Source organism: Rattus norvegicus, chromosome 2 (genome assembly GCF_036323735.1).
Source record: "Rattus norvegicus strain BN/NHsdMcwi chromosome 2, GRCr8, whole genome shotgun sequence".
NCBI lineage: Eukaryota > Metazoa > Chordata > Mammalia > Rodentia > Muridae > Rattus > Rattus norvegicus.
Window position 1 is genome coordinate 132,991,230 of NC_086020.1, and position 26,167 is coordinate 133,017,396.

Sequence of the window (26,167 nt, forward strand, 5' to 3'; positions counted from 1 at the left end):
TGTCAAATTTGCATTAGGGACACTTTTGAGATAGACAAACCATGAACAAAGACTATTTCATGTTAAGATCTCAGGATATGAAGAGAGATAAAACAAGTATGCTGTATACTTCTGTGCATTTCTGAGTGCATGTAATACATGCAGCTTTGTGGGTTTGTGTGTGTGTGTGTGTGTGTGTGTGTGTTTAAAACACGTGCAGATCACATCATTCGCAGTATATTTAGAGCTTTAAACTTATTTACTTTAGAGGAGAGCATCCAGTATTGCGCGCTCTCTCTTCCTCTCTCTCTCTCTCTCTCTCTCTCTCTCTCTCTCTCTCTCTCTGCCACAAGGTCTGTTTTTATCATTACTGAACAATATGTAAGGAATATATGTCCAAAAAGCTTCTGTTCATTACTGTCTCCAACTGCCATCTGCTTTCAGATAGAAGCTTTGGTCTAGAGATGCTTATACATCAATACCTAGTTCTGTTTGTTTCTTAAAGTAAGTTTTGATGACCTAAATTCATGTCACAAAGCCAGCATCTTAATAGCTTTAGACACTGGACTATCATTTCAAGTAATTTTGTATAGTCTAAAAACCATGACCCACCTCTGATTTTAATATGCATGATGCTTAATTTTGATTGTTAATGAAATTTTATTGAGAACTTTGTACTGTATGGGAATCGAGGCAAAACTCTGAGGGACTATTCAATGTCATTAGCTTCTGGCTATAATTTAGGAACTGAGGTGGGAAAACTAGTACTGTAACTTGGCTGTAGAGGTAGAGACTGAAAAATGCCAATTTCCAAAGACTATGGAGAACCATGAGCAAGGCACATTGGAGTGGAAGCAGGACCCACTTTAATAACATTTTTTATAGTAGCAAACAATGTGTATATACAGCATAAAATACGTATAATGATTGAAAACTGTAACTAATACTGTGAAATATAAAACTGAAGTAATAACTTGTAATAATTTCCTCAGCTATGATAAAGTGGGAGTAAGAAGGGAATATTAAAATCGAATGACTTTAGATATTCTTATATTTTTGGTTGTGAGCCTAGCCTTTAACGGCTGAGCCATCTCTCCAGCCCGACTTTAGATATTCTCAAGTCATGCTCTACCACTTATGTGGGGCAGTTATTCTGTTTCGTCATGCTAAATGAAACATATAATTTCATAGTTAGACAAACATTCTTAGATGATAGATTCACCTCAACTCAGATTAGAATAATATTTCAGTATATTTTCTTTTTTAATTAATGTATTTATTTATTTTATTAGATATATTTCTTTACTTACAATTCAAATGGTATTACCTTTCCCGGTTTCCTGTCCATGAGCACCCCATCTACTCCCCCTCCCCGATTAGAATGTTTGGTTAATTCAGAACAGTCGTGGACACAGAAGAAAACCGCAGGTACTGGCAACGAATTGTTCCTATATTCCTGTGTCCAGAGGCACTGTGCAGTTTCCTCTTGGACCAGGGATGTGGGCAGAGGTCTGCAGAAGTGGCAGTCTGTCCTGAGGTCTCGGGATGTCTGCACTTCTGGGTGTTCAGCTCTCTTCCCATGGAATTTGGGTCTTTGTATATTTTCTTAACATTGTGCAAAGAATTGGCTGAGTTAACAATGTATTTCAATATAATAGCTAATACCTGTTAATCAGGAGAGTTTTAACCTCTTTATCATTCTTCACATAGGTCTTGTAGCAGATCCTATCCAATTTAATATTTATACTAATGCTAAGCACTTGGCAAGGTTGTCTCTCATAGGAAATTAAACAAATATTAGTAGTTTTTTTTACTAGGATAACAAAGTATCTTGACATTGGTGCAGGGTTTAATGTTGCAGAATGTTAAATGGACTTTTAAGTCTAATCATTATTTCTAAATGATCGTATTAAAAATAAAATTTCATATGCAAAAACTCCTCTGTTACTGAAGGACCATGGGAAGAAAAAGGGGGAAATAAGCAGAAAATATCGTTGGATCCTCTAAATAGTTTGTCAAACATTCCTTTTTGTATCGAGATGTATATAAATATATGTTTATATATATATGAACATTTATGTATATGTACATATTTGTATGTTTATAGAAGCACATATTTAAGTATAATTTAATTAAAGTCTTGTTTAAAAGCTTTACACATATTCTAATATTTTTATTTCTCAATGCTACTCTGATATTTACAAATTTATGAAAACATGGAATGATATCATCCTACCATACATTTTATTACTAAATAAAGTTTTTCATACCTGTAGAATCTTCCTTTTTCAGAGCAGCATATGAAATATTTAATTTTTCATCATTCCAGGATTTCTCATTGTGTCCACCTATGGCTTCTTTTATAATAGGTGATTTGTCAGCAGACTTTATAGAATCTGTAGAGGCTTTTAGTCCATCCACTCTTTTGTCAATTTGTTTAAAATATGTTTTATTACTTCCAAATATTAACAGATAGTTGTCAATCATGATTTTTATAAGAGATGTCTGTAATACGACAAGGCAAAAACAAGAGATTCATTTCACATAGGTTACAAAATAGAAATTTAAATTAAAATCCATAAATATGAGAATAATAACAGTTGCCACAAAGAGATAGGAACCCATGAAATATAGTGTCTGAAATGACAACTTTAAGGTTTTTAAATTTATCAAAATTGTTAAAATATCATATAGACTGCAAGGAATAGAAGAACTTTCAGAAATGATATGCTGACAAAAACTGTGAATGAATCAAATTAATGACTGATGTTTTTTGACTTTTGGGGGGGTGGTTTTGTGATGTTTTGTATGGGGTGTTATTCTACTTCCAGGCATGGCAATATCCTCTTTGTGACAAAATTTCTGTTGGTCTAAGTCCTTGTCCCTCCTGGTGAAAGTATGCCACTTTCACAAATCACAAATTACAGGCGGCTATTTCCAAAGTACTTTTCCTGCTACACATTTGCTTCTGAAGAAGAGAGCTATCAGGACTTACTTCCCATTTTGTTGTCCTTCCTTTCTGCAGCCATGCTCCTCTGTAATGCCAGTAGAGGACTATACTCCCTCTGTATTTCTAAGTCCCAAATATACACTTACTTCAATAAGTTTCTTTGGTCATGTTGCTTTATTTTTTATTGTTTATTTAATTCATTACATTTCATGCATTAGACTCCTTCCTATTTTCCCCTCCTCAAACTCTGTATCTCCTCCCCCTGCCTCCATGACTGTGCTCCCTCACTCACCCACCCACTCCTGCCTCAACACCCAAGCTTTTCCGTAACATGGGTCTTCAAGACTCCACAGGACTAAGGGGCTCCCCTCCCAGGGATGCCCAACAAGACAATCTTCTGCTACATATCCAGCTGGAGTCATGGGTTCCTCCATGTGCACTTTTAATTGGTGTTTTAGCTCCTGGTATTTTATCAAGGCAATACAAGGGAGACTGAGAGAAGAAGTTGAGGAGAAGAGAGACTCTGAATTGAGAAAATGCCTCCATCTGATTGACTTATTGTGTAAAGAAGTTTAAATTATATTGTCCTGATTAACCTTGGATTTCATGGGGCCCAGATATCCAGGATGGTGCCACCCTTGAGCTATTAGCCAGAAAAATAAAGATGTGATGTACAAGGCAGTAGGCAGAACTCCTTCTCAGCTTCTACTTCAGTTCTTGCCTCCAGGTTCCTACCCTGCTTCATTTTGGGCAGTTAACTGGTAACTGCAAGTCTATCCCAGAATGTAACTTGTCTTGCATACTTTGTTTTCATCAGTGTTTCATCACGGCAATAATAGAAAATTATGACACGTCTTAAATTGAGTAACACTGATGAGTTATTTTTCTTCTGAGATGATGGCTTAGGTTAAGTCAATTCTACTCATCACATGTTTCTTCCCAACAGGCACCTAAGTTTATGTTTGAGCTGTCCTGCACAGGATAGGAAAGAAATGATTCTTAGGAACAGTTGCCTTATTTTATATGCAGATTGGACTGAATAGTTTTACTTCATTGTTTTCATACTAGACCATGCAAAGGAATATATTCGAAAAGAATTACCAATAAAGGAAGAATCATTGATAGCTATTAAGAGTGAAAAATGTATTTATTGCTTCACTTGGAGCTAACATGCAATTTGATACAGGCTTGCATTTTAGGTTTCCAGTAGCTTGGTAATAGAAAGTAACTTAAAAATGTATGATTTTAGTACAAGCCAAGTAGAGCCCTGGATGAGAAGCCTATTCAAGCTGTCCCTTAGAATATCCTCCTCTGTCTTATGGAACATCACTATGTCTTCCTTCCTGTTGACCTAATCCCTGGAAACTACTAGTTAAAATATACCTTGCTTTCTTTCATTTTTTTACCTATATGGTCTTTTACCCTATTCAAAGTATATATCCTTTATTGATTCGCTGTAAATTTCTCAATGTGCTTTCAAGTAACTCTCATTTCATTTTTCAGTCCTTCATTATATCCTTTGCTAAAGTCCTCCATACTCTGTACTCCATATGTAATTTCCAAAATTAAAAATTAAATAACATTTAAGTTAAAAATAAATATCAAACTAAAAATAAAAAGCATTTTTAAAAATGTAGTATGGGAGGTATTGGCCCATAAGCTTTTGTTCAAACAGCTTTACTTGAAATGTACATTGAAATAAGTCACTGGTCTGGTTCAAGCCCTCTGGGTTTTTCTATATCCCCAATACTGGAACTTCCCAGACATGCCTCTCCTTTTATATCCTGGTATCTTGTTGTTTCCTTTAATAATTGTGATCCTTCAGGATTGAATCTGCAGAATCACCCCTTCATAAACTCCAGTTGCAGGATCTAGGTCCCTACACATATGTAGCAGATGTACAGCTAGACCTCACGTAGGTTGCCTAACTGTTGGTGTGGGCACTGGCTCTGACTCTGTTTTTTAGCATGGATTTTCTTCTTATAGCTGGGCTGCCATGCTTGGCTTTAGAGGGAGGAGATGCACTTATTCCCATTCTGAATTGAAGTATGAGAATGAGTTGGTGTCCATAAAAGTTGTATCCTACTGAGAGAAAAAAGAATGAAGGAAGGAAAGTGTTGTGAAGATGGGACTTGGAGGAAGGGAATGCAATCAAAATATAGAGTAAAAAAGTAGTGAAAAATATTACTTTATATGAGTTTACAATAAAATTACTAACTACATTAAACCTGAGAAACACAAAAATGGTCCTAAAATAGGATAGTTCTAAAATATTGAAACATATACAACATATACATCAATGCTTCATATATATATATGTATATATATACATATATATGTACACAAATATATATGTACACTTAAATGTATAAATATATTTATATAAAATGTGCTTTCATATGACCATCAATTCACTTAATATGAATATTTAATAATATAATAGTCTCACTAATATTAAACACAATTATATATTCCAGAAATAGTGCTACACTGGAAAAAAGCAATCAAAACCTAGGCAATCAGATTTTTTTAAACTTCTCTATAGTCTTCTTTGACTACCATTATACGAGAAACCTAGTATTGTCAACAATCAATATCTCAAAGGAAAGAAAGAACAAAGAAAGAATGAAATTATCCACTTACTTTGAACTACATCTCCCTTCCCAAATCTTCCTGATATAGATCAATACATATTCCACTCCAGTCTAGAAGATGCAGTCCTAGGTTTTCCTTTTACAGAAATGACTTTTCAAAGTGTTCCTAAATCTTGCTTCACAATGAGTATTTTGTTTCCAAAGGCAAAAATCAGATCCTCTTACCTTTCTTGAGATATCCTGCAAAAACGGTGAGTTCCTTGTAGTCTCATCCCTTAGCAGATAAGGAGCTATGCGGAGAGCTAATTTGTCACTGTCTAAATTATTCATGGATGAATCTTTTATTATTGCTAATACAGAAATGAGATGGTTTACTAGTATAAGGTTTTCTGTTGGAATCTTTAGTAAAAGGCTAAACATAGAAAAAAGAATTTTATGTTAGATCATCTAAAATGTCATGTTAGTTACAAAACTAACTATAGACAAAAGAAGTTAGATATTTTGTAGACCAACTCATAGTATAATCAGAATTCAAAAGAAAAAAGAATATATAGCTACAGTATTAGATTTAAATATTTTCTGAAATCATTTTTCTGTATGAAATCATTGGAAAATATTTTAAAACTAAGTTTGGATATCTGTGTACTAGATGTATGACTACTACCTACAGAAAAAAAAGAGGAGGTGTTAGGATCAGTGGTAGAAATGCAGGCCAACAGGAACTGGATGTAGATCTCTCCTGAGAGACATAGCCAGAATACAGCAAATACAAAGGCGAATGCCAGCAGCAAACCACTGAACTGAGAATGAGACCCCCGTTGAAGGAATCAGAGAAAGGAGTGGAAGAGCTTGAAGGGACTCAAGACCTCATATGAACAACAATGCCAAGCAACCAGAGCTTCCAGGGACTAAGCCACTACACAAACATTAGACATGGACTGACCCTGGACTCTGACCTCATAGGTAGCAATGGATATCCTAGTAAGATCACCAGTGGAAGGGGAAGCCCATGGTCCTGCTAAGACTGAACCCCCAGTGAACATGATTGTTGGGGGAGGGCAGTAATGGGGGGAGGATGGGAAGGGGAACACCCATAAATAATTGGAGGGGCAGGGGGATGTTGGTCCGGAAACCAGGAAAGGGAATAACACTCGAAATGTGAATAAGAAATAGTCAAGTTAATAAAATAAAAAAGATAAAAAAAGAAAAAAATGAGAAAAAAAGATAGAGTGAATGAAGATATTTGCAAATCATGTGTATTCTGTGTATGAAAACATCCAGTGTCACTAAATGCCAAACCATCTTTCCAGCCACCATGGAGACACACTTAATATCTAATGTATTATGAATCCCTGTAACACTCGTGTGAGACTCTAGAAAATAAGGAGAAGAAATAACACTAGTGACACCACACAATGCAGTTATGAAAGCTTCTGCAACAGACAAGGCAGAGATGCAGTGTAACTGGTTAGCAAGTGGAGCTCAAAGCTCCTGTTACAAACCATATCATTCTATGGAGAAACAGACAAGAAAATGATTCAAAGAAGTCAAAGCTATACCTGACTTAGACTTCCCTAGGTAGTTATAGTTGAGAAAGAAGAATTCAATAATAGCTTCATGTTCTTATCAATGATATATATTTAACATGTGAAATATTCACAAAATCGTGGTAATAATACTAAGATACAAATAACTGACAGGCATTATGGACACATAGTTCTATTAATTTGTCTATACAGGAACTAAACCAATAGTCTAAGTTGACCTGCACACAATGTGTTACATAGGCTGACTTCTAAACCATGACAGTTATAAATAAGGAGGACTCTGGGAGGGATAACAGACATGGTTCAACCCTCTAGTTTGTGAAAGGAACATGTTGATAAAGTGGCAATACAAATCTGAGCTAAGGTATCCTCTTGGCCTGGGAGGTCATTCCAGCTAATAATCCTGTATTCACAAGCCTATGTACCTTACAAAAGCACTGCTTCTACATTGGTGCAGTTCCCCACATGCTTACTCTATCATTACCTTTGGATGGCAATAAGCTTTTCAATCACAGTTTCTTCATCTAGGACGCTAAGCCATTTTTCATATAAATCAGATGTCAGCAAGCTTCCATCAATGCTTCTAATAAAGTCCTTTTTTAATGAAAATAAAACCAAAAAAGGTAATGGTCAATGTATATTGTTGAAAGTACTTGATAAACATTTTTGTTTAAGACTAAAAGTTAGGTCCAGTGATTCTTAACTTGTGTGTCATAATCCTTTTGGGGGTTCACATATTATATATACTCCATATTAGATATTATATCCATTTTTCAATATACTTCATATCATTAGAAAAATTTTAATTATAAAAAGATCATCAAAATGGTGTGGCGGCTAAGAATCACCAAACCATGAGGAAATATATTAGTGTTACAGTATTAGGATGGCTTAGAAACAGTGGTTGTGACTGGACTTCCATAAAATTTTCGCAAACTGTCATCTGGCCAGAAACTTGGCTCAAACATGGAACCTATATGAAAGATCTTGTGTTTTCTTACCGAACACTAGAATAAAAATTCTGCCTCCTAGTTGCTGTAGCAATGAAATAAGCATACTCTATGTTCAATTTGGCTCTCCTGGTTCTCATCATACCACTACTTACAATCATAGATGTAAACTCTACTTCAAAGCCCAAAGTTGTCTGCCTTGAAGAAAGTCAACTCCTTTGTGGAACAACGAGTCAGGGGCCTATCTTAACTGCCCTCTGAAAAGGTCCATCAAGATGCTTCACTGAAATAGGATGTAAAGAGCCACTGCCAATCTATGAATCTTATGGATCAATCATGGACTTGTGTGAAAGAAATGTAGGAAGAATTCCAAGCAATTAAGGAGATAGGAACTCCAAACTAAGAGATAGGGAATCAAATGACTGTGAACCGTGGGGGCTATCAAAGACTGAAATACCCACCAAAAACACTACAGGAACTGCAGCATGACCAACAGCTAATTTATAGCAAATGTAAAGCTTGGTCTCCTTGTAGATCCCTCAACATGTGGAGGAGAAGCTATCCATAAGCTGATGACTGTGAAAACCCTTCCCCAACTGGCCACAGGGAGTTGTTGTGCTCACCCTGAAGAGAGTTGATGTGCCAGGAAGGGAAGATAACACAGGGGCCCCAACCTGCTTGGAGAAAGATAGAAACACTGCAAGGGAGAAGTGGTGCGGGGCAGAATACAAGATAGACAGTGAACGAGTAAATTAGTATAAAATATAATGAAATGATAGCAGCTATTAAATCAAAACAAAACAAAACCAAAGTCCTCTTCTTGGAAATAGGAAACTATCAAACAGTGGAAGCATCAGACGTTACCTCATCCTGATTGTATAGTTGGTGAGTCTGTACTTTTAGCGCTCACAGAGTAAAGCTGTAAAATACACACACACCTCTGCTAGTGGTCAAGTTTCTTATTTGTTTTCCATGTGAGAAGGTCCCAGTTTCATATCTTTTTCTTAAAATTTGGAAATATTCAACTATTTGAATTAAGTTGGAGACTTTAGATCGTTTGAAGAACGGAAAGTTACTTTGTTCATGATATAGCACAATGAGGTTTGTGTTGTACTAAGAAAATAATGAAAATGGAAGAATTCCAGGTATTCTTGTACCTGTAAATTGCTTTGAATACACATTGCAACCTTCAGTCACTGATCCTAACTTTCTCCCCATGATGTGGTCCCAGGTTTCTGGCAATGAGAACTAGACACACTTGGCAAGTCCAAGGGCCAAGGAGGGATCATTAGGTACCTTTGCCTAATGTTATTAAGCATAGTTAATCCCAGAGCATAATCATTTCCCTTTTTGTCTGGGCCATAGCTCCACTATCTTCTGAGAGGCAAACTCAGATCATTGCCCAAACAATAATAAAATAATGTTAATGGCTCTAGAGTCACTGCAACTCACTGGCAAGTTAAGACTGGTAGACAAGTTAAAAGTAGGTTAGGCTAACTCTTGACTATTTGACATGGAATTAGAATAGCAGTGTCTGGCAAAAGTGAAAATGCTGGTATATTTTTTGATTGAGAGGGAAAACAACTTCATGTATCTACTGGACATGGGACAACTTCTAAATTCTATATCCTTTTGTGCATCAGTGATTGACTAGTTATTTTTAACTGTTATTATGTTAGGATATTTTTGGTATTACTTAAGACATGTTTTTTGTAGAACACACTTTTACCGCTATTATTACTTGTTCAGCTAGTGCTTCAAAAGGAATGGTCAGTGTTGAAATCAGTGGGAACTTTTGCAATGCCACACTAAATCCCTTCTGACCTATAAGGAAGTTAACCTCCAAGAGAAGCTGTTCACCACTGTCTTTGTGCTGAATCATTGTGTTTGTCATACTTTTACCTACAATGACTTTTATCAAGAAGTCATGTGTCCGTAGTTCCAGGGACCACTCATCATCATGTAGTCTCAAGGACAGAGAGAATATATGCATCTACGGAGAGAAACTTAATGTTGTTGACGCCAAAACCTTCCTTACCGTTAAAACGGATGCTATAATTATCACGCTTTCTTGATTCCAATTTATGTATTGTTCATTGTCAATCCTATTCCTCAAGGAATAGTGTGAATTTTCAGGTATAATTTTGAAAATGTCATCTGAGTCTTGCCCTTTTTCGGCAATTATGGACAGCATATCCTGTGTAGGATAAGGATAAGCTTGTATTATTAGAGATCCACACGACTGAAGCCCAAAACTGTCTTTTATTGTGAATATGAGCAGAAGCAGTTTTGGAAGCAGAGGTCAAACTGAGAGGAATGAAGAAGACATTAAACTTCTTTCTGTTTTAACTTCCAAATACATTATTTTCTGTAATCCATTTTTTTTTCCGATTTCAAACATCATGGTTTTGTTTGTCCCCCAAAGCATTTTGTTGAATGGTCCTCTATTACTTTGTTTCCTTCTATGAATAACTTTCTCATGCATGCTATTGTAAGTAACTATTGGGATATTTCCCTTTCAGAGATCAAATCACTATTTTACTTCCTGCCTGTCCTGAGAGTATTATGAATCATAAGTTTTGCATTTTTAAATAAGGTTTTTTTCACTATGCTTCAAAGACTTTTATTCTCCTTTTCTGTGACTTTTTAGTTTTAAATATGTCTAAAGATTCCATCATATTTAAGAACCCAAATATATCTCAATCCTTCTTCCTTAATTTTCCTCTGTGAAAATGATGACTATACTCAGATTTACTCCACATTTCCTCTATTTCAAATTGATTACATGTTTACAAACATGGTTACCAGAAATTTCTGTAGTAAAATACCTAAGAAATGGGCAGTAATGCTCATGTGTCTGACACGATAAATTTGTTCACTCAGCATAAATTCCTAATTTAAAATAGATTAAGTGGCATTTAAATATAGTCTAATAGGATTACATTTGTTAATATATTGTAAAAACAATGTGTATGTCTAATGTGTTGATAACATAAATTAGAGTCTATGAGTATTTTTAATTATAAAAGATTGAGTAATCTCATAACAATGATATTAAGGGATTTACTCCAAAGTAACATGGAGTCAAGAAGAAGCTGGAAGACCTTACAGTTGTGTCGTCAGCAGGGCACATCCACAGATCCATTTCCTCCAAAAAGCTGGTGGGTTTGGATCTTCTAAACAATCAGTGTAAAATATGAGAATACTATTTCTTTTTCCTTTTATTTTTCAATTTCTTTCAAGTACATTATTCCTATTTCAGTGGAACTTATTTCTATTTTAAAATGATCTTACCTTCAAGACAGTTTATCTAAACCTTAATCAGTTTGATTAAATAACTTACTTAGAACAAAGGTGCTGTAGAGGCCCAAAATGATACTCACGATTATTAGACCAGACATCTTTTTGTCTTCAAAAATACTGGTAAGAGATTTCCCAAAATAACATTTCTTTTTTGGATGTGGTAGATTTAGATAAGGTACTGGTGGGCTGGCATATACACTACTGCTTTTGTGTTTCTCTGAATCTAAGAAAGAAGGTAAATCATTGTTGTAAATGAACTCACTGAGCCCTAGCATACTCTCTTCATTCTACAGCCTGCATGCCTTATTCAATAACACAAACACACATAAAATAACTAATTAACATTATAACATTTATAATGACCTTCCTTCATAAGGCACTTTGTATATACTTATATGTGACCCATACTTCAGTATAAAAAATAAGTTCTTGTGTTTGCACTGAAAGCCATGCATATACGTAATAGAATCAAGCAGTCATATAGCAACAATCTCTTCATCCCCCTCTGTGACTTTCTGTCTGACATGGGCAACAATATATGAACAACAGTATCTGTAGCTCACAAGACAACTTGTCTGACTGCATTTCTGTTACACTCCTTGGCTTTCTCCACTGATCTGTGAGTTCAAATCTGAGATCATATCGTCTATGTCAACCATATGGGTATATTATGCTGTACTTTCAGATGTTCATAAGAGACTAGCATGGTGGCACATGCCTTTATTCCCAGATCTCAGGAAGCAGAGCCAAGAAGATCTCTGTGAATTTGATGTCAGCTAGGTACACAAAGCAAGTTCAATGACAGCCAGAACTGTTACATAGACAAAATCCAATTGGCTATTGAGTTGCTATTCCCTTTATTTAAGAATCTATGTTAAGACTCGATATTATCACTGTGTAAGTGTCATTTCTTACATATCCTTAATTAATTAATCTCATTTCTGGGATTAACCTGTAACAACACAGGACCAGTGGAAAGAGATTCTAAAATTTGGAGGCAAATTCTAACTATAAGATGATACCTATAACTTACAGCTGAGGTTTCCCTTAACATGGTTTAGCAAATTCTTCATTGTTGTTTGCTATAATTCATATTTTCAGTGCTCAAGGATTACAACTTTAAGTTACGATTGTAGAATAACTATCCATACCTATAATGCCCTCATAGGGAGGATAATCAACTGCACTTCTCGGCAGTGCATCATAGCCAGGAGTGCATGTCTTGCCACTGGGGCAGCTGCTGAGTCCACGTTCTATTTCCTTCATGGTGCTGGTGTTTGTTGCAGTATTCTGGGAATGTGAGGACATCTCTCCGGGAGGATGAAATAGAGATGTTTCATACCAAACCTCAACCAAGTCCTCCCCGAATAGTTTTCGAGCATTTTCAATCATAAATGTTGTCAGAGATATCTTTGAAAAAATATGGCAAACACAGAGGATCTCTGTCATTTTGTATGGATGCAAACAACATTTTACTTATTAGTCTTGGAGGCTAAAAATATGCAGTTCAAAATTCTGAGGAAAAGTTAGCTGTTAAAATATATAGAGGCAGGCTTCGGTCAGAAATTTAAAGGATTGCATGATCAAAGTTTCAAGTGTCATCACCACAGTGCAATGCTATATAAGTGTATGATTTCCAGCTTTTACATTGTGATAATGAGTATGTGATACATACTGTCCACTGAAATGGCTTGGGTTACATTTGATACATACATGTATGAGCATGATTGTAAGGATGCCTATAGAAAGGCAGAGGTAAGGAGGGAAGATGACCTCTGAATGTGGGCCCATCTCTCTGAAAGTTCCCATGGGCTGTCTAAAATGCAAGTGACAGACAAACCTATCTGAGCAGTCAAATTCACATGTCTCAGTTTAGCACAATGGTAACAACTACATCAATATATCAATGTGTCATTTCTTCACATATCCTTAATTACTTAATCTTAATACAGTGATCACTCAGTGCAGATGCAATCATAACTTCTTGATCTAATGGTTCATTATATTGGGAGGTATGAAATTAGGTCTACATGGAAGAAACAGGATAATTATGGATCTCCAATGGCATGTACTTTGGAACCCCATCTTTTCCTCCTGATCTTTGATTCAACACAATGTGAGAAATATTGTTGTTTCTCAGTTGGGCTGTTTTATAATGTGATCCTTACAGATCCGAGGGCAATTGCTCAATTAATAATGAATCAGAAAGTCAAATACTTAGAGTCAAAATGAACATTTGATTGCTATACTGTATAAACTTTGGTATTTTATTATAGTATTTGAAAGATGGCTAACATAGAAACATGTACTCTATAATTTCTATAAACTGATCATAACCAGCATCCAGAGGCCAATAGTATATTTAATCATACTAATCAGGGTCCTAATGAGCATATCTGATAAAAAAAATCCAAATTGCATTTCCTTTGCTGTGTTGTGGAAACCACCTTGAAAACAGGTACAATTTCACACATTCTACACTGATTATACCAAAATTAAGTCTTGATTGCTCAACCCAGTACCCAGGATTATTATTATTGTTAGTAGCATTTCATAACATTTGTTCTCAATGAGTTAGTCTAAGGATATTCTAAATGACAATGACAAAAGTTTAAGTCATTGATCTCAAATACCCATATATATTTTATTTAAAATGCATCAATGATTCCTCCCTTCAGAAGAACAACTTTCAAAGCTGTAGTTAATTTTTGAATTGAAACAAAAATAAAACAAAACAATAATCACCACCAACAACAACAAATTCTTGAGAATATCTTGAGATACTCCTGTTTTCTGGTCTCATTGTAAAGGCGTAGGAAAGCTAGGCATAAAGTGCTTATCTAATTACCTTTTTGGCAATGTCATTTGTCCCCCCAATATTGCAGGAGCTGGGTATGAATAAGAGACATGGGGCTATCCCACAAGATAGTTGGTAAGAAGACATTCCATTAACCGAAGAATTACTTTTAACTTCAAATAAAATTTGAAAAAGTTGCCCCAGCAGTGCAGCATTTGCAGTTGGCAGTTTTTCTAAAAGACTGAACATAGAGACAATTATTTTAAAACAAGTGTAATCAATGTGTAAAAATTAAGGAAGGGAAAGAGTAATCGTAGCACGTGCAGGATGCTCTCAAAATAAAATGAAAGAATTTGTACTCATATTGTTGCTTACAGTATTTACCTAATTCAGAATAAAAGACAAATATTACTGGAATATGAAGTTAAGATTGTCAGCCTGGGCTACTGTAATTCCCACTCTAACTCACATTTCTGTTGAAAGTGTCTAATGTTTGTGAGCAGTTGAAACCTTTTGTTGTCTGACATTGTTTATAGTAAATTTTTTCGTGATATATAATCTCTAATGCATGTAAGCAAAATATTACTTCTATTGTGATGATGTTGTTCACAGAGTTGGCCAACAATTACCTCTGCACTGCTGCTAATTTCTCTTCCTCGTTGATCTTTTCGGTTACAGAAATCCATTCATCATAGAGCTTTGAAGTCATCAGACTTCCTTCAATGTTTTTTAGGAAGTCCTTATAAAGAGAGGAAAACATATTTTGTGAAAATATTAATCATGGGAATTATTCAAAATACATTCACCGATCAATTTCAGTTTAGTTCCAACTTTCTTCACAGCTCCCAAAATTTCCCCTAGTTAGAACATTCCTTGATATATAGGTCCAGTAAGTTTCATCTATTCAAACTAGAAATCAAAGGACAGATTTTCAGATTTACTTTGACTAGAGAAAAATCTTTCTGTAGCTCAACATGCCTCTAGTGGATGGCTGAGTAAACGATCACATATAAGGGATCAATACTTCAGCTTGAACACTATTTTAAATGATAGAATCATACAATTATTTTAACAACAACAAAGGCAACCATAGGAACTATTATCTGATTTCTCCAAAGCACAAAACCATGTCCGGTATTGGAAGCATGGATGCACATGTGGTCATGGTTCTTAGGGAATGTCATGCCACTATTTCACTAAACTAGTGTGACTCCTACCTGTATTATAAATATTTAACTCAATATTCACAGAAAATATAGCCCTTACCCATCAAAAAAGTTCTCTTTGAAATGGATGGAGACTATTACTGAAAACCACATCTAGTCAAGGTACAAAGAACAAAATATCCTGTGACTCTGAGCTCCAGATTATACATATATATACAAGTCTGAACTGAGGGCTCCAAACATGTGTAAAGAGAGTCAGGAATATTGTACACCTGAGAATAGGACAGTAACATTTGCTATGAGATTTCGGCTCCTAGGAAGGAAGGCAGAGTTTACTTTTGATAATCCAACAATAATGCTGCTTAAACAAATTCCAATCAAAACATCATCCATGTTATTAACCTTGACAGAGGAGACTTGGAGCTTATCAGGTTTCTCTCATACATATCTACTGTCACTCAAGGGAATGCAAAATGAAGAAAACTATTCCCATACTCAGGGGAATCCTGAGCATAGATGAAGGAAGTACTCTCCCTACCTTAAAGATCCAGGCCACTACATGCACAGATTGCTTGTTTATATCCACCTCTTCGTCTGAATCCAATTTGTCCTTTACTGTTTGGCAAAGGGTTACACTCGGAGATACTGTAAAGACACCCTTGGTTGTGGGCCCTTTCCTTTTTAGTAGGGACAGCATGTCCTGAGAAGAAGATTGAGAAACACCTGTCAGGCTTCATGTAGCACAGGGCACGATTGTCTCCTTGAGAAGCAGACCAATGTACATAAGTGTAGTTTAAGGAATGGCATGAACACAGAGGACCTTAAGCTGATTTTGTGCCTCAATCTTTTGTTGTGCACATCCTACCCTAATATTTACCCTTTAAGATCGGACATTTCTTTTTATCACATTTTCCAAAATACTTGAGATTAAATCCAACTTTTCCAATAGACAGTACCTAAATAGCCCTCTCTCATCTTTCTATTGGAAAGCCAAAGATTTGAGACACAATTCTTTTACTCCACATGTTGATAGAAGTGAAGGGATCAGGTATATAAGAAATAGGATTTTGTCTTAGGCGAGCCAGAGAAGAATCATGTGATACATACCAGAATTGCTGAGGGCAGTTTGTTATCATGACAAATGGAACTGAGTTCTCTTCCAAACAGTTTTCCTCCCTTATTAACTCGTGGGCTAGTGCATACTTGGTCCTGGTGGCGCACAGAGCACCTGCGCCACCACGATATTATAGAAGTTTTTGGTTTCTTAAGAGTTTTTCCATTTATATCTGAGGAGGAGATGTGATCATCACATGGGATAGTATAATTTATACAGACCTTTTACAAAACGAATTTCAATTGTAAAATGTCCTTGTTATAATGGGTTAATCATCCTGTTGTGTTTATATAGCCTTCTTACCATATACCCTACACTGTTATTAATCTTAGTTATGTCTCCAAGCCATGGTCTAGTGTTCTCCAGTGGGAATCTCACAAGATGATGCTGTCTAACTCCACACTGTATCATGAAATACTAGATACATAGGTTGAACAAGCTCCCTGAGCTATGTACAGGCTGTTGCTTCTGTAGTCACATCCATTTTCATAGCCACCCTCACTTTATTCATATTAAGAAATTTTCTATTTTCTTCAACTCTCATGGTGAAACTCTTTTCATCCTATGTTTTCTTGTTCAGCATTTTGAAGAACCATTGTCAAGTTTATTTCAGCATCAGCATGTCTCCCTCATGAGAAAATATACATGACTATTTTTGACAGACACTGGACCTGTCTTCCTGTAGTGTAAGTTCAAAGCTGAAATCTAAGTTTCTTTTTCATTTTGAATTTTCTTCAGAATATTGGCAGAAAAATAAAAAATTAAATATGTTACTTAAAACAAATAAATTAAAAGCAAACAAATGAGTCACACAATACAATATAATATAGTATCGTTCACCGTAGAACATATTGTCTGCTGGGTATCTAATGCAAAATCATGAGGGCTGAGAAAGATGTCTAAGTGTGTGTGTGTGTGTGTGTGTGTGTGTGTTTGTGTGCGCGCGCACGCACATGTGTGTTTACAAGTGTTTTTGTGTTTGTGTGTATGTATATATACATATATATGCATATGTATACATATATATATACATTGATATATATATATATATATATATATATATATATATATATATATGTAACCAATTTCAAAATATTTGACTCAGAATTGTTTCTGTCTAAAGGAAATGAGGAAATGCAGGGTCCAAAACTGGAGCAGAGACTAAAGGAAAAGTCATCCAGAGATTGCCTTAACTTCTGGTCCAAACCATCCATAGACTCTAAACATGACAATGTGGCTGATTCCAAGACATAGTTGCCGACAGGGAGCATACATCGCTGTCCTCTGAGAAGTTCTACCAGCATCTGACAGAGACAGATGCAGATACTTACAGCCAACCATCCGACTGAACCCTGGGTCCCAAATCGAAGAGTTAGGGGAAGGAATGAATTAGGAAAAAGTGATATCAACCCCATCAGAGGATTAACCAGACCCCTCAGAGTTGTCAGGCCTTAGCCAAACCCCAAGAGCAAACATAGCCAGTCTGCAGGCTCTGCTAGATATGATACAGATGCCTGCCTGTTCTGGCCTCAGGAGGAGGGGATGTATTTGTGTCTGCGGAGGCTTGATGCACCAGGGAAGGGGGTTGCCAGAGGGTTGAGATGGGAGTAGGTAGGTTGATGGGGAGCACCCTTTTAGTGGCTACGAGGCAGGGCAATGAGGTGGGATATTCTTGAGGTGGGACCAGTAAAGGGACAGCACTTCAAATCTAAATATAATAATTAATATAAAAGGAAAAATTTAAAAGAAATCAAGACATGTTAGCGGGAGGTTTTCAAGAAAGGAGAGTAAGGAGCAATTATAAAAGTATTTTATCATTTCAAAAAATATTTTAAAAAAATTCAAAAGCTCCAGGATATCAATGTTAGGGGCAAGTCAACTCTAGATATAGGTCTAAACAATATTTGTTAAGTGATTTGAAATGAGATTAGAGCCTGGGATTCAAGGTTAAGGTGATTTTTATTCAAGCCTGCAACAGATATCTTCAATCCCATACATATAATTTTTCTATGTAGCTTTCATTGAAATAGGTTGTCAAAATGCAGTTCATAACTCATTTTGTGATCTAATCTTGAAACCACTTGATGAAGGATCCATATCCTAGACCTGCAATTATAATGGGACAAACATTTGTGTACACAATATCTTGGCATACCAGTTTATGGTAAATATCTGCTTGGACAAAATGAAATGTTCTCCCTATAAACAAGACTAGACTTCACATCAGAACTTAAAGTTTATGACAAACTGAAATGGGAAGTAAGAAATCCACCTGAAAGAAGATGGCAAACTCACTTTTTTCCTGCAGGATTCTTTCTGAGTCTCTGGGCTTTAAGATGAATTGCCCCTGTGCATCAGATGTTAGATATTTCTTTAACAGCTGAGGTAAGGAATTTATACTTGTAAAATTTCTTAATTCTTGTGGACTGAAGTTCTTTTGAACATTTATCATCATAATGTCATGTGGATACTCATGCCCTATGAGCAAAAAAAACATGAATTGAAACTTAAGTTATTGAATATGGACAACCCTTGTGATACAATTTGGAATGCTTTTCTGTATTTCTCCTCCTACTCATTCTCCCCCTCTATCTCCTCCTCCTCCTCCTCCTTCTCCTCCTCCTCCTCCTTCTCCTCTTCCTCCTCCTCTTCTTCCTCCTTTTCCTCCTCCTCTATCTTCTTCCTTCTCTTTCTTATTCTTTAAGCTAAGAGGATTTTCTCTAATTATCACCAAATAATTTTTTAATTTTTTTAACAGAAACATGATGTCTAGGGTTTTGCTTTGTTTGCCTTTCAGGAAAATTCTGTTTATCAAATAGAAAAGCACTGAAAAATTCCAGTCATTTTTTGTCAGACTTCAGATTGATGCTTATGATCTATTATCCTCTGTCTGAAGTTTATACTAGTTATTAATTATGATTTAAATGAATAAAATTATGTTTATGTCATTTTGCATTAATGTTTGAGTGTAAGACTAAATAAGAAATACATTGAGAATTCGCCAAACTCAGCTAGTCTCTCCTTAGATTTCCCTTTTATTTATTACCTTGGAGTGGTCTTGGAGCTTTCCCATGGCCAGGGCAGAACCACAGCTGATAATCTTCAATGTTCTAGAAGGTAAAAAGAAACAACTGTCACAAATAAACTGTCATAAGAGTCTTGAAGAGTCTAGCAATTTCCTTTACTTAACATTTCTAGCTCTCTGGATGGGAAATTATTTAGACCATTATTAATCATATGTCTTCTTACCACAGATTTGAGTAAACAGGACTGATTTCAGGAGAAAACATTAGGGTACTTGCCTTACCTCTGTGAGGAAGCCTTAATTTACTGATCCACAATGAAATAAGAAATTGCATCCAGCCATTATTACTACCCAATACAAAGATTATTATGAAATTTCTATCATTTGTGCTGACTCTGTGTGAAATACTGAAAATGGACTTAACAATGGACACAACCTAGTGCTCACAGATGCATATATTCATGGTGACTATGATGACTTTATCAAAGAAACATGTGAAAGATATGAGAACTTCAGTAACAGTGAACAAAATAGTCAAAACAGAGTCTTTGAGGTTACCTAGGAGTCAAAACAACCTTTGGCTTTCATTCAGAGATATTCAGTCTGTGGAGATGAAGGACATGTGTCTATCCTGAAAAATAGGCACAATGCTGAAAAGAAGTTCTAGAACATATTTACTGTACATTGTGTTATGGCTCCATTTGAAGCAATCATCTAAACTGAACATTCTGTTGAAATTTTGAGCACCCTCCAGAAGTAGCTCTAACTGGAATTCTTATTAATTTCATTTTCTTGCAGACTTATACTAAAGCCAATGACATTGTCTCCTAGAGTTTTAAGTATTAAGCTGTCAGACAAAAAGCACTCAGGCAGACACACCACCAACCATCCATCTATACCCCAACATACAAAGAGAAGAGATAATGAGACAGAAATAGAAAGACTCAGAGTGAGAGAGGGAGAGACAGAGGGGCATAGAGACAAGAGAAAGACTGACATACAAATTCTCATTGTACAAACTCACAGAGAGTGATAGAGAGGGATACACACAGAGAGAAACACACATACATATACACACACACACACTCACAGTTACACAGAGATACACATGCACATTTGAAAATAGAAAGACAAAGATATACACAGATATGTACACAGAAAAACATAGGAATATAGACACATTTATTAAAGATTTATTAAAAGTTAAAAATAAACACACCAGAACATGTACTCCACACAGAGACATAAAAACAAGTAGAAATTGGAAATAATTACATACCAAATGGGGAATATAGTCTAATTTTCAAGAAAAGAAAGGAAGAAAATTATTCCCTCTAACATTGGCATCCTTTAAATTAGGTGTGAGCATATCACAAATGAATCACAATTTATTACAGTGTATCTCTATTATCTGGTGAAACTAAACATGTAGTTTAAAATATTGGGTTATGAGTTTCATTTCACAGAAAAGTAGACAAGAATTTAAGAAAAATATCACCCTAAGGACTGTTGTTATGTCTTTGATACCTTCAGTTTCAAAAGGATCTATTTGTCCTATACGATTTGTAAAAGTATTGTGATCAAATTTCTTCTGTATTTTCACATTTCCACATATGTGAATCTCAAAAGAATAACTCAAATTTTAACTCAAAGTAGATTAAAAGTAACTTACATGTTTTGTCATCATTGGTAGTAACTTGCTGATTATGTCATTCCCCGTATCGAAGTTTGTTGCTGGTACATATAGAGGCTATAGAATGTACAGAGAGCAAAAATGTCATAAAAAACAGGAAAGCTCATGACAACAAAATTAATATGATATAATCATTATTTAGAATTTATAATCTGTAACAACTTTTCATTTTCTTCCCGTAAGATATATCTGGAAGACACCCAGTCTAACATATTTATCGTAAAATTTAGTACTTGGGACTTGAGAAAACAAACAGAACTACAATAAGTTTTGTAGTTAAAGGGTGACTGAGTTGCCACGGGTACTAGAGCTCAGAATCATAATTTTTCTTTCATTATGGCAGAAGGCAGTCATGGAGGGAACTTAAAAAGAGAGCAGCAATGTTTGCTTCCTCGCTACTGGACTTCCATCGTTCGAAATTACTTCCAAGGGCTACATGTGCACAGTTCTATGGAAATGAGGATGAGAAGCAGCTATGATTTCTATAAAAGTTAAATTTAGTGGGCACTCTCATCATATGAGGCTTTGTAAATATTTAGATGATATACAGATATTGAATGTTGAGATCTTTTATAGTGATAGTTCTAGGAATCCAAAATAGAAACAAGATCCCATTTCTTAGCACTCCCAAGAAAAAACAAGGTATTTGTACTATTAGCTCTCTCCTGCCTCCCACGTATAGAATCTGCTCCAGAGGCCTAGGAAGACAGCAAGAAGAAAAATAGCATGAAATCAAAGCATAGTACTCTGAGAAGAAACCACTGATGTCCTGGAAATCTAATACATAACCAGACAGAGAGAAGATAAGAATATTTTTATGAAGTTAGTTTCTATATTATCAGATATCTGTGATGAGGATTGTTAAGTGTCTAGGAAACAGTTCCTTACAAAAGACACACAGCACAACTGTGTGCCCTGTCACTATCCAGAAAAACAACTTTGAATCAATATCGAAGGAAACCAATTCACGAGCCTTTTCTTTCACAGAGGTTTCATTATTTTTACAGTTATTTTTTATTAATCAACTGAGAGGCATAATCTAATACCTTAAAAATGATTGTGTGTGTGTGTGTGTGTGTGTGTGTGTGTGTGTGTGTGTGTGGCTGAAGATACATCCAGACCCTAATGTTACATGTCAGATTAGTAGAATTTTATGAACAAGGAGAACTTATACTAACTTATTTTATATCTTGCTATGCAGAGGTTAACAATTATGAAAGTCATCTTACAATATAAAAAGATATAAAAGCTCTGGTCTTGTGGTTATAATGTAACAAGGAAGGAATCAATGTGAGGTTTTGTTCAGAACGTAAAATTAATCATCTATGGATGAAAATATAGATCAGGGCTCAGAAATCATACATAATAGAAGGAAGTTTGCTTCTTACACAAAAATGCACATTGAAATAAATGCATCCATTCAAATACCACATACTCCCAGGAACTCATACACATGCACACACACACATACACACACACACATACATATTAACACACGCACACACACATACACACACATGCAGAGGAACCCATATACACAAACACACACACACACAAACACGCACATGTATGCACAAGAACACATACACCCATGGACACACACACAAACAAATACACACATGGAGAGTGTGCGTAGCACAATTAAAGAAAACTAAAGAATCTGACATTTTGTTGAATATCTGAAAATGTCTATATAATTTTAAGACAGCAAAGTTTTATTATATAGAATTCCACACATGAAAGTGTAATAATTCACATTGGAATTTAATTCACATTATTGTAAAATATTTTTCAGAGCATTAGAAATATATTAAGGTCTAATTAATGATTGCAAAGATGTGTATATCTCTACCTGATGTTGATTTTGTTAATAAAGCAGATTTTAATATAGAGAGAATTTTAAACAAAATATTTCTAAAAATGTTTTAAAGCATGAAAATGAAAATGTAACTGGTAGTTGTATTATGTATGTTAAATTATTTCTTAACTCATGATGAACCACGGAAATATAAGGAACACTTAGGAGAGTTAAATCTTATAGTAGCTTACATGTTCCTTTTATGAGGGATAAAAGGTTTTAATAATTGTTCAAAGGTACATAAGAAATGTGTTTAATGTAAAAAATATTTAACTATACCCTCAAGTAGAAATAAAAATATAAATATTGAAATTTCATATTAATAAACTAAATGGTATTAGTGAGGTGATGCTATAACTAACAGAGTATGAATTTCAAAACAGATCACTTAAAGCCATGTAGGCATGGAGTAAAATGCTGTCCCCAGCCATGGCATAAGCATTGACTCATGAAGACAGTGCAGTTGTTATCTGTACAACATAAAACCAAAAAGTCAATATTTTAAATATTGGTAATTTTAAAAAGTATATGAACTTAGGGAAAGGTTGTGTGAAATCTAGGGGTTGTGTAGGTGATTTGGCAGTGGATTTCTACACTTCTGAGAAACTATCAAATAAAGATAATTCTAAAATCATCTTCGTTGATGTATTTTAAAATAAAAGCAGTGTCTGAGTGACCTACGTTTAAGCTTAACTGTATGTAAGGAAAAAAGTGACATTAGGAGGAAAAGTCCTAAAGTAAAAATAGCTCAAACATTTTCCAATTTATCTACAGAAAATCTTTACAGGTTTATCTTAAGTATAATGAAATACACTGATTATTCAAAGAATGTTAAATTATAAAAAGAAAAGGCTAAGCAATAAACAAAATCAAAGGAAACCAATAAGAAATTATATATATATATGTATATATACTTATATATATAAATTATTTCTGAATATTCACTAGAAAACAAGGAGGAAAGAAAATAATGGAGATTATTTATGTAAGTTGAAAGAATGTTTTGATGTGCTAATAATGTCTCTTCACAGACAACAAAGAAATAAACATAGCATAAGATGACTAAAAGCTAAAAATAATCTACTACCAATCTTCTGAAATACACAAAAGATTTTCAATAATTATGGAAGGATGAAATATTAAAGCATAGAGTCGTGGGAAAACATCAGTAAAAATGTCCATTTTAATGGAATTGGATCTAAGTCACAATGGTGTTGAAAGACATCTAGAAGATTGATTATGTAGAACGCTGAGTATTTGCCACAGCTGTAGTCCAACTGCAGAGGCAGGAGAGTATTTCCCTAAGGGATGTTCTGCTCTTCTACTCTTCTCTGTCCTGAGGACACATGTGGTTCAGTCAATCTAGTGAGTGTTCTCCTGATTTATGTCACTGGCTCGAAGTTTCTTTTATATTATTTGTAATTAGTTTTGTATGGCATAGACCTGCTATACATAGGAAATTGCTTGGTGATCTATAATTTCTTCATTTTATAAACCTTTGTACATCTAGTGCAGTATCAACAGTGATATGTTAAAATATTGACTCTAGGTCCATTTTCAAACAATTATCATTTATCAAAGACAGAGACATGGTAATCCTCTAAACTACAGTCTACTCTGCATTACAGTAGGAAATGTTCAATGCTCTCTACATACTACATAACAGTTATATTTTTGATCTGCAATAAACCAAATACTGGGAAGGGCACATTAATAAAAACATTAGAAAAATAGACAATTATTTAATAGATATTTGTGTTTAACTCAATGATAGAACTACTGTATAATACATGTGTGTTTGTGAGTTTTGTCCTGAGCAGCACTGTAAACAATGATGACCACACACACACACACACACACACACACACACAAACACACACAAACACACACACAGAGCATTCTTAAATTTATAGGGGTAATTTCTGAACAGAAGTTATATGCAAAGATACCCTTATGACTAGATTATTCAAATGAGCATGAGGATAAAAAGCAATGATTTTGTAACTGGTGTTCAAATGCAAGTATGAGGATGCACAGTAAGAGACGTAGAGAAAGAGGACAGGATAATGATAAAGAGCTCAAATATCACTGATCAGTTAGATATGGAAAGAAACTAATACTTTACGATAATCTCATATATTTACAATTGTTTATTAGACATAAACATTTTAAAATTAGACATAAAAAATTTTAAACATTTTAAAATGTCTGTGAAGAGACATTATCTGCATTTTAAATAAAGAATTGTAGAAACAACACACAAGTCTATATATAAGCAATAAAGACTCAAAAGAGGTCAGTTTAATTGTAATAATAATACTTCACTTGGAAATATATGCTGTTGGAATTATCTGACTAAATTTCAGTGATTAAACAAAAAGTACTTCCCCTTTTCAGATCTCTACTAAATTGATCAGACTTATTTTATGTTGCTTTCTCCATATCACACATGAAAGATCTGTATCTGCACCGAACACAGATATACCTTTTCCATATAATAGTGTCTAAATTCTCTATCTCTCTGTCTCCCTCTCTTTCCCATTCTTCTTCTCTCTCCCTCTCCCTCTTCCAATCCATGCTCTTCTTAGGTCTGCATCTGCTATTACTTTACAAACTGTCCCTCTCCTCGTCATGAACTTGGAATAATAGTTTTGGTTTTGTATTCACATACACTGTCAGAGCATGCAATGTCCTCGGTGAGTATCTGCATGGACAGATCTATTTTGTTCTGCTTCTTGACTTCACGAATGGATCTGCCAAATGCAATAAAGGCATACAACACAGCAAAATTAATTTATTAGTGGCTTATTTCAAGCTAATCCCTGTTACTATTTTTTCAGAATCATCTTAGCATTCAATACATGAAAATAATAAAGCAATATACATTATTCGACTGGCAAACACTCAAAAATATTTCAGAGACAAGGACATGATAAGGGAATAGCATATTGACCTAAGTAGTATAGTCAGTCCTCAAAATGATGTGTCTGAAACCAACAGAAGGGTATAAATCTGCTTGACCTCAAAGGAGGAAGCAGCAGAAGTTTGAATGTGCTTGCTAGGGTGACATCTAATTAGTGGAATTTAAAATAAGAGTTGAGAGTAGTGTTTACTCCAATACAAAGAAGAAATAATAAATACAGAAATTCCTCAAAATTAAAAAAGCAATACACATGATAATTTAAAGTATT

At 35.0% G+C, this 26,167-nt stretch overlaps 2 protein-coding genes across 8 annotated transcripts in view; one reads left to right on the forward strand and one right to left on the reverse strand.

The window, feature by feature from the left end:
- Positions 1-26,167, forward strand: part of Tgap1l12 (GTPase activating protein testicular GAP1 like 12) — a 697,215-nt gene that overhangs the window by 106,640 nt on the left and 564,408 nt on the right. For all 4 annotated transcript variants that reach the window (XR_005500942.2, XM_063282873.1, XM_039103653.2 and 1 more), the window contains exons 3-4: positions 16,981-17,086; positions 18,709-18,785. The gene's annotated coding sequence lies outside the window, so the exon portion shown is untranslated. The remainder of the gene's footprint in view (positions 1-16,980; positions 17,087-18,708; positions 18,786-26,167) is intronic.
- Positions 1-26,167, reverse strand: part of Tgap1l11 (GTPase activating protein testicular GAP1 like 11) — a 61,011-nt gene that overhangs the window by 25,272 nt on the left and 9,572 nt on the right. For all 4 annotated transcript variants that reach the window (NM_001401967.1, XM_039103637.2, XM_039103638.2 and 1 more), the window contains 14 exons: positions 25,648-25,729; positions 21,098-21,175; positions 19,447-19,510; positions 18,696-18,878; positions 16,394-16,572; positions 15,825-15,986; positions 14,750-14,859; positions 14,172-14,361; positions 12,475-12,733; positions 11,404-11,546; positions 10,059-10,217; positions 7,555-7,664; positions 5,749-5,935; positions 2,250-2,484 (listed from right to left, as the gene is read on the reverse strand). In NM_001401967.1, the coding sequence (NP_001388896.1) occupies positions 2,250-2,484; positions 5,749-5,935; positions 7,555-7,664; positions 10,059-10,217; positions 11,404-11,546; positions 12,475-12,733; positions 14,172-14,361; positions 14,750-14,859; positions 15,825-15,986; positions 16,394-16,572; positions 18,696-18,878; positions 19,447-19,510; positions 21,098-21,175; positions 25,648-25,729 (2,141 nt within the window). The remainder of the gene's footprint in view (positions 1-2,249; positions 2,485-5,748; positions 5,936-7,554; positions 7,665-10,058; positions 10,218-11,403; positions 11,547-12,474; positions 12,734-14,171; positions 14,362-14,749; positions 14,860-15,824; positions 15,987-16,393; positions 16,573-18,695; positions 18,879-19,446; positions 19,511-21,097; positions 21,176-25,647; positions 25,730-26,167) is intronic.